Source organism: Fundulus heteroclitus, chromosome 20 (genome assembly GCF_011125445.2).
Source record: "Fundulus heteroclitus isolate FHET01 chromosome 20, MU-UCD_Fhet_4.1, whole genome shotgun sequence".
NCBI lineage: Eukaryota > Metazoa > Chordata > Actinopteri > Cyprinodontiformes > Fundulidae > Fundulus > Fundulus heteroclitus.
Genome location: NC_046380.1, coordinates 20,265,005 through 20,279,563, shown reverse-complemented (window position 1 = coordinate 20,279,563; position 14,559 = coordinate 20,265,005). Strand labels below are relative to the sequence as shown.

General features: G+C 38.0%; 1 protein-coding gene across 4 annotated transcripts in view; it reads right to left on the bottom strand.

The window, feature by feature from the left end:
• Positions 1–14,559, bottom strand: part of ca16b (carbonic anhydrase XVI b) — a 192,873-nt gene that overhangs the window by 52,731 nt on the left and 125,583 nt on the right. For all 4 annotated transcript variants that reach the window (XM_036152166.1, XM_036152168.1, XM_036152164.1 and 1 more), the window contains exon 5: positions 4,624–4,719. In XM_036152166.1, the coding sequence (XP_036008059.1) occupies positions 4,624–4,719 (96 nt within the window). The remainder of the gene's footprint in view (positions 1–4,623; positions 4,720–14,559) is intronic.

The window sequence follows — 14,559 nt, the reverse complement described above, 5'->3', positions numbered from 1 at the left end:
ACTGAATGCTGAATGTGGATAATATGCACACCTTAGAGGCCTTTAATAGGCCTTTGGGGAGCCCAGCAAGAACTCTCGTCATTGATTAGAAATGGTAAATCTGCGCCAATGTGTGTGTGCCCACTTAAAATAAATAAATAAATAAAAAAAAACTCACACTGTAAACTGCTATTCAGCGGATTGTGTATGGTGGTGCTAATTGCGGTAAGCAATAGGGCTGTCAGGACCCAGCGGAGGCATTTAGGTCCTCGCACACACGCGGTTCATCACTGTCTGAGAGCAGACCTACATTACGAAACACCTGTGTCCTCATTCCAGCCTCCCTCTGCCAGATTTCTGACCCTAACCGGTATACCATTAGGCTGAATGCTGGCACGCATTGATCACCTGCCAATACTTGTAAAGGACATGCTAATAGAAATTAGCGCAACGCAGAAGAAGGCTCACAAGTTGTGCATACAGCTAACAGTTTAACAGTTCAAAACAATCCCAGAGGTGCTTTTACGCTTAACAATGATGAGGACCAACCTCACTAATCAAGAGTGAATGGGTCCAGAGTGCCAGGGGACAATCCTTAGTATCTACTAAACAATTTTTCACACACAGACTAAATGAATGCCAGTTTAACACGTTTTTAACCATAAAATTATAGATCATTTGTATCATACGTTTATAACTTATTGGTCTCAGACAGGTTATTTTTTTCCATCATTGAGCTTTAATTTAATGTCTTAAAGAAATGTAAGTTTTTTTTTTTTTTTTTATGTAAAGTTCCATTAAAAAGTTAAAAGGTGGGAATGTTATCTGCAGCAAATGACAGTTTTGGAGTTTTCATTTAGCACAGATCCAGATTAGTTGGAACCAGAGGCTGAGACTTAGAGCTATTGTGAGAGGAGATAATAACAAAGCAGACTTTATCCAATCTCAAAAATATCACTGCAGTTTAAGGGAAAACTACTTTGAGGAACCTTTAAGTTGTTGTCATGTTTGATTGGGCGGGTGCCTGCAAAGAAGGTGATGATTATTTAGGTAGGTGGCGGTGCACCACCAGTGACAATCCTCTGTGAAACGCACCGTGAACAGAATATGTAAAGAGTTTCACGTACGGCCTACTGTCCTATTCAATAAATTAGAATAAGTGTTCCTATGAGGCTTGTTTGTCAAATTAAAAGTAGCATTTGAAAACAACAACCATTAAGCAGATACTAATCAGACTTTTTATCAAGCCCACATAACTGTATAATGTTTTTTATTGGTCAAATATAATATTCTAACTTAAAAACGTTGTGTTTTTATTATAGCTGTAAGCAGAAAATCATCTTAATTATCAGGAATAAAGGCTTAAAAACATCTGTCTGTGTGTAATTCATCTCTATAACCTGTTTCCCTTAGTGAATTAAATTACTGAAATAAATGTAGTTTTCAATACATATTTTAATTCCTTAAATTATTAAGTAATATAGAAGTATTGCAGTGTTTCAAAAAGCTGCCCTAAAAATTGTGTTTACTCAAACTGATATAATAGACTCGTTTTAAATGGCTTTACGTTTACATCAGACACTCTAAATGGAAATTTATTACTATTTTTCTGAAAATGTGTTTCACACTGGCAGATAACTAGTGGCACACTGCACTCTACCTTTATTTCCTGTGTAAATACTAATCGACTTCTTTCAAGGATAGGGATCTGATTCTACGAAATGTATCAATGATTTATAACTAGATAATGTTAGCTGTATGACAATATTCATAAAAATGAAAACACAAATGCTTCTTCAATTGAACTCTGCATTAAATTGCTTAGGGCTGTATTAAAAAAAAACAGATCTTTGACATTATTATCTCACTTTTATACTGGCACGATTACAAAGAACCCTCCTGTTCTACAGAATAAATCTGTTGTTTTATTCAATCAGAACATTAACTGAATTAATTTGTTTCTATTGTTTTTCTTTGAGGTTTGCATGCAAGCCCTGTTGCCTTGGAGCAAGAAGGTCCTAGGTTTCAATCCGGGCCCTGGCTATTTTTGCATGTTCTCCCGGAGCATGCATGGGTTCTTTTCAGGTACTCCAGCTTCCTAGCAAAGTCCAAAAACATGACTGTTAGGTTAACTGGTCTCTCTAAATTATTATTATTATATTGACCGATACCAATACCATCTGTTTGAAATTGATGTGTATGTGTATATATGAAGAACTGCATACTACTTAAGGTAGTAGAACATTTTATTGCCTACCTGGAATGGGTGACAATAGTTGAATAAATCTTTGGCTCTCAAAGGCCAAAATAGAACAACATTCATGAAATTATAACATGTATAACAGTAGTGCAACAGTAAGACAGTAAAATTACATTAATAATCGAATAATCTATTTTAAATCTTGAGTTTTGGCTCTTAAATGCCAAAATAGTGCAACTTTCATGAACTTATATAATATGTATAATACTAGTCGGGAGAGAGAAGGCTGTGTTCAAGTGACATACAACATGGTGCCCATTTGTTGGTACTCGCCGATACCGATACCACCATTTTAGTGCTGGATTGGGGCACCGTCCGATACTGGTATCGGTGCAACACTAATATTTACTGTAAATTTCCAGTGCAGTAAATACAATACATTTTTCTAATTCACTCAGGCAACTTTTATGTGTAACATTTTATTTTATGAAAAGTTTAAGGATAATGATTTGAATCTATAACCTACAGAAATGCAGCAGTATAGGCAGACTAGAAAGTATGAAGCTGATGTTAATATCAGCTATTAGATAGAGATCAAGACTTGACTGGAGGCAAAAGACCTACAACTTAGCTTGGAAAAATGACTCGCACACATTTACATGTTTGTAAAGTGTATGTGATGGACGGTTGTACTGAAACTGAATTTTCGATTGCAATGCAAATTGCAGTTGACAAATAAATTGATTGATTGATTGATTGATTGATTGATTGATTGATTGATTGATTGATTGATTGATTGATCGATCTCTGGTTTATGGTAAATAACTAAATAATGCAATCACAAACAGACTCACAAAAAAAGAGTGTTTGCATGAACTACCCATATGATGTTTTTGAGACTGGAGCCACTTTAGGATGTTAGCGTCCACTTTGAGCTAGGACACTTTCAGACAGGCTGTCTGCTTCTAGGATCAACAGATTTGCACTTTTACTAATTGAAGACACAAAGAGTCATCTACTGCACATCACATAGAGACTGTGTGTAACCTTTTAACAGAACCCCAGCAACTAAATCCTGAACTGTCCCTTTAATTGTTATATGATTCAATTGCAGAGTTTTTAATCACAAGTTTAAGGTTTGTAACAAGTAATATACCGCATATATGCAAATACAGGTGTTTTATAAGGCTCTGCATGAGGACATTTTCCATAAGTGCTCCAAGCAACTAGAGGCAGAGCTGTTACAAAGAAGTTTTCCTCAAGAGTGGAGCAATTCCACTGAGAAAACTGAACTGTGGGTAGGAAAATGAACCCTTTATGCATGAGGATGTTTAAACATATTGCATGGTGCTGCTGGATCGACCACACTCGCACTAGCTGAATGCTAATGTCTTTGTGCAATACTTGGTGAGTTCTTGAAGATGTATATACGTCCCAGATGTGTCTTACCCAGCTCGTTTGCATGCTGGAATTAGCTAATTAATATGAAGCACAGGTTAGCACGGTAAACTAAATGTTAGTTGTTTATGCCAAAAGATAAAATGCACTGAAGTTCTGTGTGAAAAGTGGTTTTAGATTTAGATTCTGAGGGAACCGTGAGCATAAGGAGAAAAATGTAAACAGTCCAGCTTCTTGCAAAAGTATCCATACCCCTTGAACTTTTTTACACTCTGACACATTATGAAACCAATCAATTCATGTCATTTCTTGGGATTACATGTGATAGACCAACACAATTAATGCATGGATTAGAAGTGAAAAAAAAAAACATAAATTTTTTTAAACAAATCAAACAAAACATAAATCGTGTTGTTTGCAATTTTACTTAAACTCTTTAATCGGAGCCTGAAAATACCATCCATTGCAACCACCAGCCTTCAGAAGTCACCCAGATAGAAAACAGAGCCTGCCTGTGTGCAGTTTCATCCCAGTATAAATACAGCTGCTCTTTTTAAGCAGAGTGAAGATTGCGGAACAGAGCAGAGAGGTCAGGGATGACGCTGTGTTGATGTTTGAATCAGGCATAGCTTGGAAAACAACATCCCAAACAGAGCAATAATCACAGAAGCAGTCAATGGGCTCGCAGTAACTCTGATGGAGCTGCAGAGATCCACAACTCAGGTGGAATAATCTTGCAACAAGAAGACAATTAGCTGTAAAACCTGTAAATCACGACTTTTAGGGGGACGATCAAGATAAAAGCTACTGAAAGTGCATTTTAAACCTCTGTAGCTCCTTTTATTGCCCTTTGAATTCACTATTTGGTGTTGCTCTATCACATAAAATCCCACTAAAGTACTCTGAATTTCGTTGTTGTAACCAGAGACAATATGAAAGAAAATAATCAGGTTGAATGCTTTTGCAAGGCACTGTAAATGCGACAAACAGACTAGTGTTCTCAGATTTAGCCGGCAACCCCCGGACCTTTGGTTCTGACACTTTACCTCGAAGAAGACGGCCATGGCAGCGACGATGCGTCTCTCCTTGATGGCCGCGCTGAGGCTGTCAAAGTCGTCTGAATTGTAAAGGTAGATCTGCATCTGGGATGGGGAAACAGAGCATAGGCAGCTTTAGGAGTGGACAAGGAGAAGGAGCAGTCCTCTCATCAATCACCTAGACGCACTGCTGAGAAGCTGATGAAAAGCTGTTTTGAGGGGCAGAAAAGAGGGAGTATTTATCACTCCTATAAATCTCTCATAATCTGTGTCAGTCTCTTTTTGTGTGTGTGCTGCCACTCCAGGAGGCTGCCAAAGAAATACAGCATCCCATTCCTTTGGGCGACCATCCTCACAGACACAGTAACGAGGAGAGAGGAAAAACTGTGGGGAATGCACCCCCCCACCCCTCCCCTTGTGCCAAGATCTAACAGAATGATACGCCTCTAATCATGACTCCCAATTACCTTAAATCACCCACAACATTGCTTCTGATTTCACAACAAAGCTTGAATATAATTTAAAACACATCATACACAGAATATATCACACACCTGTCATGGTACTAGCTTTTTTCCCCCCCAATACAAACAGAAAAAAAACCCAAATCCTACTTCTTTCATTTCAAGGCAGTCATGTTATGGTGGCACTGATTAAAATCAGCAAATGATTCTAAAAGTAGCAATTGGAGCTGTCGATCATCTCGCTGTCAGGCCTCTGTAAATTGAAAAAAGCCTTTCATGTCACTGAACCAAGTTAATTGGCAATAAGAAAAAAAAAAGGACCTAGATGTTGATTTAATTAAAGGCTGGGGTGTCCCTTTTTTTCCCCTTTCAAAAGGAAAATCACGGGGCCCAGCAAGCCACAATTGACTGTGCTGACAACAAATTTAAAAGAAGTAAATAAGCATATAATCAAGGATAAGTCCCATTTACGCAAACCGCTCAGGCCCGAACCAGGTTCAAAATGACTCAGTCCAAATAATTTCAGTTAATCAGCTTCCTTCAGAGTTCCTTTAACTGCAGCCTTTAATGAAACTAATTTGTTGTCTGAGAACTCAGCAAGAAAGAGGACTGGCCATTCATCACCCTTCAGATGTTATTAACTACATTACCCCATTAGGCTGGCCCCCTTAGGCTTCATTTACTCACAGAGAATGGCTCATGTGACCCGTTCTTGTTAACAACACACTTTATAAAACCTGAATTTCAATTATACACTTCCATAGGAGTCAATAAAGGGATCCGGTATCACTTGATTACTCATTTTCTTAATGTATGTTTGGAGAGAGCAGACAAACTCTCCATGTTGGAGGGAAATTCACCCACAGCCGAAGATAAAAATGTTGATTTAAATAAGAACAGACAGGTGGTCTGACAAATCTTTGAGCTCCCTGAAAAGTGCAAGAACGTGCTGTTCACATCTCCAGAATCGCTCTTTAATCTCAAGTCGGTTTATACCAGCCAGCTCCCCCCCTCCTTTCTTCATTTCCAGCACAAAGTGAGTGCAAAAAAAAAAATAGAAAATAAAAAAATAAAAAAAACTCTGCATTTCTATGTCCCATTTAAACAGCAAAGGTGAAAAACAAAGTCAGGTTTGGCATGATTTCCCAAGATAACAGAATGTAGAGCAGAGAGAAAAAAAAAACGACTGAAAAAATAAGTTTTAGCATGCAGAGATGTCATATCAGAGGAAAGCAAACGCGTTTCTCCTTCACTGCTGTGTTACCACAGAATCTCATTGTTAACAGATAAATGTTCACATTTCAATTATCACTGTTATCCCTCTTCATCATTCATTTTTCTCCTAGGCTCCTCAGAGAACACCAGCATGAAGAGGAGTCACTCCAGTGTTGTTCAACAAATGTATAAAAAAAAAAAATATGTTTCAAAGTTCGTGGCAATTTGCAACAGGTTTGCTGGAGACAAAATAAAAATATATTAAAGGTATTTATTACAATAGAAATATCTTCAATATCCATCATCTACTCATACCGATGAAGCTGTGTGGAACAAATATTTTCTCCTATAATCAAAACATATTGAGGTTTTAATGATAACGTACAAACAGAAATACTTTTTTAGATTCTTTGATGGATTTCCAAGTACGACATTATAAACCATGAATAGCCATTGTTCTCTGGCTCAACAGCCTCAACCATGCTTGAGCAGAGTACTGTTTCAAACACTGGTGGATATGTCTTTTGTTCTAAATCACCCATTAGTCTTTCTACCCTGACACGCTTCTGATTTTTCCACACAATTTTTCCTTCTTTGTAGACATCTTTGCCACTGAAGAGTAGAAATTACCAAGTTTTCAGTATCAAGCTATAAAAAACGGTCTGCCATATAAATCAGTTTGATTTATTCAACATTGTCTGCATGGTAGAAAGCCCTTTTAAAGAAAACGCAAATGCCGCATTCTTTTTGTCCGATTGTTCGAGTTCCCAGTCTGAACAGCCCCTTTATGTGGGAATCCTGACTTGGAAAGGTCTCCAAATAGTCTCAAAGTTAATATTAGGGCTACACAATTTACTGCAAAGACAAGCAGACCAAGGACATGGATTACTTGAACCATGTCCTGAGGACTGACAACACCAAAACAAACCAATTTGGTTCAGAAGGCGTCAAGCGTGTGTAGTGGCGACCATGTGAAGAGTACAAAGACAAGTGTGTCTTGCCTACAATCAAGCATGGTGGTGGGAGTGTCATGATCCCCCCCTCGCCCTCCCTTTGGAAACTGGGCTGACGTCTATCATGCAACATCCTGTCCATAATGGAGGAGTGGAAGAAGATTCCTGGGACAACTGGTGAAGCTCTAGGTGGTTCCCAATTCTGATCCTGAAGTGCCCCTGTCCTGCACGCCTCTCTGTTCCAGCTCACCTGATCAAAATGGTCGCATGACCTGCTCTGCATGCCATCAAGACCTGCAGAATCATCCATTCAGTTAAACCAAGCGTGTGGAAGCAAGGGGAGGCCTAAAACATGCAGGACAGGGGAACATGAGGACCATGGTTGGGAACCACACTGCAAAAACTAAACTAAAAATAGGTAATTTTTTCTTGAAATGAGTGTATTTGTCCAGGTAAATAAGATGATGTGCCAATGGAATGAGAATTCTGACCCCTGAAATAAGATAATTAGATATACTGCACTTGAATTAAGATCATGGAGATAAGTTGTTCCCATTTTAGGTGGAAACATATTATTCCACTGGCAGATCATCTTATCTGGGTGCTCAAATCAAGGCCAAATACGCTCATTTAAAAAAAATCATACTTATTTTTAGTTCCGTTTTTGCAGTGCGCTACTCTAGGGACCGCCATGGCCAAGAGAGGAAAGGCATTGTTGGAAAATAACGGTGGCAACACAACATGTTAACACCTGAAGGGCATAATTTGGACATTTAAATTTAGGGGTGCGCCCATTATTGTTGTCAGGGTTTTAGACGGCATTGGCTTCCTGCTGAGTTATTGTAAGGGGGCGACAAATTTGCATCGCTTTACAAGCTGCACACTCACTATATTGCATCAAAGTGTCACATCTTCAGCGTTGTCCATTCAAAGTGTATTTAAAATATATTTACAAAACTGTGAGGGTTCTACTCCTTTTTTTGCGAGGTACAGTACATACATCATAAATCACAGCAGCAGAAATAGCTGCTACTTTCTTTCAAGGAAGAAATTAGATCATGTTTTACATTTCTTTTTACGGCAGTACTGTGATAGTGGTGACGGATGTGGTAGTTTTAATCAAGTTTTAATCAAACACTGAGAATCTCACCCCGGCCCATGCCTACTAATGAGCGCATCAGAAGCCAGTGTTTGTCGGGTGAAGAGGCTTCTGCTCCATGACACGAATCTAACCCTCATTTTTTCTGAACATACGGTACGTTTGAATCCTCTGTATTACATCTATTCTATCATTTTGCCTTTTCACATACACATGCTTTAAAATTGGTGATTTTCTTTCTAAAAAAAAAAAAAATAGGCTCAGCATTTTATGCATACAGCTGGTTTTCATTTTCTGCTTTTGTTTCTTATGGTGCTCCGCATTTAGCTGCTGGGCCCTGCCTGGGTCGAGGGATCAGTCTTGACTCATCCAGCAATCTTCTATTTTGTACTTTTTACTTGCTTTCAGTGGAAGCTTTTATCTCCCTTACTGTATGCCTACAGTAATCCTTGTTCATGTGCTCTTAGTGCTGGTTGTGCAAACGTATACCCTTCCAAGGTGTGATTTGTATTCCATGTATAATTAATCTAACCTCAGCGACAACCTAATACATTATAGGAAAAGATCTCCCTGAGGAACCCCCGAGGGGGAAAAAAAAAAAAAAAAAAAAAAAAATCCACACTTTCATTTGTCATAGCGCTGTTTGAGTGAACAGGTGGCCCATCTATCGATTTCCCCACTTCACTCCCAAGAAAAAGACCATAGTTAGATTAATGTCAAGCTCAGGGGACACAGGCCAAGCAGTCCATTGAGCTCTTTCCTTTTTTGGGGAGGGCGTTAAACATATCCAAGCAAAAAAAAAGAAAAAAAAAGAAGAAGAAGAAGACAGATCTGCTTCATAACAGAGCTCATCAAAACTAAATTTGTCTTTCACCTCCTGTGCACATGTGACCAAAGTGTGTATTTTCAACCGTCAGATAAAAGCCCTTTCCTCCGCTGTAAGCAAAAATGTTTGACATCTGACTCAAGGCTGAATGTGACTCATTTGTAGTGAGAGACGATTAAAGGGAGAGCCGGGGAACCGTTTTAGTCCAGAGATAAACAAGCCAGGGAGCTCAGCCTTCTTGGTCAAGCTGCTCGTATCTGGAACAAAACATATGCCGCGCCAAACAAGAGTCGACCTCTGCTATGAAAGGTTACTGGGTGCGCCGAGCACAAACACTCATACGGGGCTGCATAAAGTAAACAATTCGGCTGCACACATGCTGTCAGATTTAATGTAATCTGAAATATATCAAATTGTTCAGAGTCATAAATATGAAAAATGAAAAAAGCAACTCTTACAAGATGAAGCAGTCAAATGGCTAAGGGCTGGGTGCTGCGCGACCACATTTCCCTTCAACCATTCATCATTTCATTTTACTTATACCTTCGGCTTCACACTGTCGAATAGTACATCGTGCTTGATTTATGCATTCTGACTTATCAATAAGAGAATAATTTTTACAAAGCAGACCTCCAGTTCTGTCACTCGTGTGGTGTGCCTTGAGTATGTACATGTGTATTTAACAGCTACAATAGCAGGACTTGTGTTGCTGTCCCTGTTGCAGGAAAAGTCAGTGGTAATGTTTTTTTTTTTTTGTTTTTTCAGACAATGGTGTGATGGAAGTTGCCATGAGAGGCGTTTGCTGACCCACTTTTTCCCTCCTCAGCCATCATCATACTGTGTGCAACATAAATCCCCTCTGGGATTCCTCTTCTTTATGTGCTACTTGTAAAAAAGTTATGACACAGTGAGATGGAGACACATCAAGTCAAGAACAACATAAACACGCTTAAAACTAAGATGCAGATCCAACAGAATTTGAGAATATAAAATTCTTAAATCAATATATTCTGTTAACGAATGTAATATCAATAATAATAATAATAATAATAATAATAATTAGGGCAAGATCTTTATCATGTCGTTTTAGCGCTAATGTCAACAATTTCTTATGATAAGAATTTGAGATCATCAATAATAAATTATTAATGACTAAAGTACAAAACCCCCACAAACTGCCAGTATTGTCAGAATTGTTATTTTAGCTATTTTCTCCACTGTTGGTTTCTTCAGAGCATCAGTAAATGTCAATGAGCTCAAAAATATAATTAAATGTCATCACTGTGTGCAATTTAGGGATGAAAATAAAATTTCTTTATGTAACTTGTGTCCAGATGAAACATATTTTGAATTTTCAAGAAGAACCAAGAATCTTTTATTGTCTTTTTCTTTTTTTGCAACAAAAAAAAAAAGATTATGGGTAGGGATGGGCTGGTCACGTCTATCACAATTGATAAACCAAGTTTTAAAATACCGAAAAAGATTTTCGTCATAGCTTTTTCCACATTTTAAATTCATTTCAGCGTGATGAAAGAAGTGCCAGATATAACTTCTGCTGCTCTATGAGGCATTGTTTAACAAATTACTGACCTGCTCCCTCTGCTGCTGTACACTGCTGGTTGGGAGACTGAAAGAAGGATGTAAAACTCCTCCTTGTTTACAACAAACACTAAAATAGCTGTTAGGATATATTACCAGTCCTATATAAGACAAATGGACATATAGTCAAACCTCATAGCGCCTCTCTCATATCTCTTACTAAGGAAACAGTATGAGTGGCAGGTTTATACGTAGCTGATGGCAGTCTGGCAACCAGAGCAGATACCCTGACTAATTATTCAGCTGATAGCATTATTTACTGGCTTTACTTTAGACGGAGCATAACAGCAAAAAAATATATAAATAAAATAACACACACTCACAACAATCATTAAAGAACTGCAGCTACATTTAGAAAAAAATAGATTTTTTCCCTTTCATTTTTATGCTCAAGTCAGGGCAATCAAACAATATGAGTATAATAATAATTAAATATAACATATATAGGAATAAATGTTGCTTTTTTTTCAGAATAAAAATATTTGGATCACGTTTTAGATTTTTATATTATTAACCGTGAACTCATGCAAGCCCATGCTTGGTTACAAGCACAAGATATCTTATCTGCAACAAATAACTCTATTAGCATCTTAACTTTGATAACCCAGCTCAGTTCTCAGACTGGGACCAAGACAAAAGCAGACTTCCGCAGCAACGTATCACCTCGACGCTCATAAATGTCCTCGTGGGTCATTCGAATGCTATATCATACACCTTTAAACACCATCATGTTTGCACTATATGGTAACTGCTGCGGCATTCTATGGATATTTGCAGAGATGGACCATGGCGGGTCACATTTTGTTGCATCAACCTGCACATTTTCCAAGTAAATATGACAAAAGGGATTGTGTTAAGCCTATCACATTAAAGTAAGGTATGCCAAGGTATACAAAATAATGTAACCGGTGCTTCAGATGCAATACTATTAACAATTTAAACACATACCATTTACATGAAACACTATTACATTCTTGAGAACAGTCCTGTTTAACAATCCAGCTCATTTCACCCCTTTGACATTTAATTCCTTTCGGTTGTGGCGCATGTGTCAACTCATACCATAGGGACGTTTCATACCCGCTTTCACAACCAGACACAAAATGATCTATAATCTACTCAAGGGAAATGACTCTAATACTCTAGTCTACCAGCAGCAGATCATTTAGTTATTATGGTTTGATCAGGTGGTCATAACCTTAAAAAAAATGATATATGGGATGATATGAAGTATGTTATCTATTATTGGTAGGACTATTACTAGTCCAAACCTCTTAAAATAACTGTTTAATTTTTTTTTTCTTATATGATCTGCTCTACAAATGTGCATTAGGAGTGATGACAAATATCAGCGATGACCAGATATTTGACAGAAGAAATAAAAGTAATGCATCTGCATGCATCTCATTTTAGGCTAATACAGTACAATACTGACATTTAAAGGAGTAATAAGTAATACGGACACCTAGTGTTACAAAACAGAACAACACATACAAACGGCTTCACAGAGAACAGCCATTTCTCAACGGTGTGAAACTGAATTTATACTCCCACAGGATAGATATATGATGTTGTTTTCTGTTCTTATTCTGGTCCGCTTCTCTTATTGGCTTTTGCCAAAATAAAATACCAAATGCTGGGCTCTGTGTCGGGAACCCTTGGAGCTCTCATATGATTGGCTCAGGAACCAGGAAGTAAGGCTACACTCTAAACCGAAGTCGTTCCGGACAGTACCTCTAGGTTTGAAAGGAGACATTGTTGATGGAGAGGACCGATAGTTTATAGGGAATGTTACTTCCATCCTTAGTGACAAGTCAGAATAATTTTGGTAAATTTTTGCAGTAAATTTCTTACTTATTGCTCCTTTAAATTATCCCTAAATGATGGACAAGGTTTAGCTGTCATGATCAAACTACAATTGAGGAAAATATTCAAGCATTTGAGTTCTGTGGAAGTAACCTGAGCCTGATTTTCTGAGTACGTAAGATTAGGCTGTGGGGTTTCTCATTGTGTTTCAAAGGTCATTGAATAATACAGACGCAGACTCTTTGAAAAAAAAAAAAAGATAGGGTTGTCCCTGGCCTAATGCTGTATATGCCGGTATAAATTAATGTCTTAAAAGGGATGCTGTTGCACATTCTCTGTCAGTGTTAATTGGACTGAAGCATGACACAGACATTTCCTTACAAGCTCAAAAAAAAAATTGTATCAACTTGCAAAAAGAGAAAATAGAAAAAGCAAAGAAATAGAGCATATGTGTCCTTTAAGCATGTCTGGTCCAGTTTCTAAAACTGGCAAAAGCTGAACGGTTTGAGTCATTCACCCGCCTCCCTGCATATCTGCTTGCTTACTTTCTGCTGCTTGCTTGCTGACTAGTTTCTATGCAGTCATTTGCAGCATATGGTGTCCAGGTGTTACAGCTTACTCAGGCTGTTTAGACACATTTCCTATACGGCTATAAAAAGACACGTCGCAGAGATCACCATCAAGCAAAATTTAGTTTGTTTCTCTCATACATAAAAAGTGTGCAGCTCTTTTTTTTCTCTCCCCCCCCCCCCCCTCTCTCTCTTTCTCTCTCAAAATGAGCTGAGCTGTTTAAGCCACGACACCTACCCGTTTGCAGGTACACATTTATGGCGTTAATTTATACCGAAGGAGCACATTAGCTTTGGAATCCACGCTCCTTCACGAAGAAGTCGCTGAAGAAACCTTGGTCTACACAAAAAGACATGCCTTGCAACTAAATCTACATTTCACATCTGTGAATTATGTACCTAGAGGGCAAAACTTTCTTTTTCTCTTTGCTTTTTCTCCCCACCCCCCAACCCTTCTTAGCAGCAGCCCAAATTGGCCATTAAAGTAAATTCCATCATATTATTTAGAAGCACACCATCAAAGGCGCCATATGCACAACAGCTTTATAATGGCTGTATATAATCCAGTGCCCTTTAACACTACGCTGAACACAAAATGATGTGGCAAAAATAAATCTAATTACCCAGCCATTCAGCATCAAAAGCCGTGGCGGAAGAGAAGGCTCCAAAGAAGAGGGTTGAGAAACAAACAGAAAGACGCTTGCTAGCTTGGTGTTTGGATTTAGTATGGAGAGGCAGAAAACCAGCAATTTCCTGTTTTCATTCACAATTAAATGTACACTAATTAATACGGCTTTTACATAAGATTTTCACATACAAAAAAGACATTGACTTTAGTCCTACTGAAAAAAAAATGTAATTTAGATAGTGAAAAGGAATAGTAATGTAAATGATAAAAAGGAATGAAAGGCAGTAAGAAGTTATTCCCCCCATGACATAAAGAGTGAGATTTGTACTTTAATCCATTATTCAGAAAAAAAAAAAAAAACTAAAATCATAACTGAGGGTTCCAGGACTTTATACCCTTTAAATCTCTTTTATAAGAGTTTTTGATGATTTTTGTTGCCTTGCCTTTATTACTGGCAATCTGTTCCCCGGTTTCTCAGTCAGTTGTATACTGCAGCTTGAGTGATTCCTGTAAAAGCCTCCCTGTCTGATAAATTCCCAGATCTTTTAAAATTCCACAAACCCAATTTGCAATAAAGCCCTTGTGCAATACAAAAAAGGGCGATCGAAAATAAGCGGGCATCGCTGTGGATTGTATTTTTTCACTTCATTTCTGCATGAGGTTGCATTCTGGTAAATCAACTATAACCTTTAAAAACAGTGGAATTAGAAATGAAAAAGATGTCGACCCCCATCGTTTATTAAGTATGCCAGGCATCCATTTTAACAGCACATCTCTCAACAATCT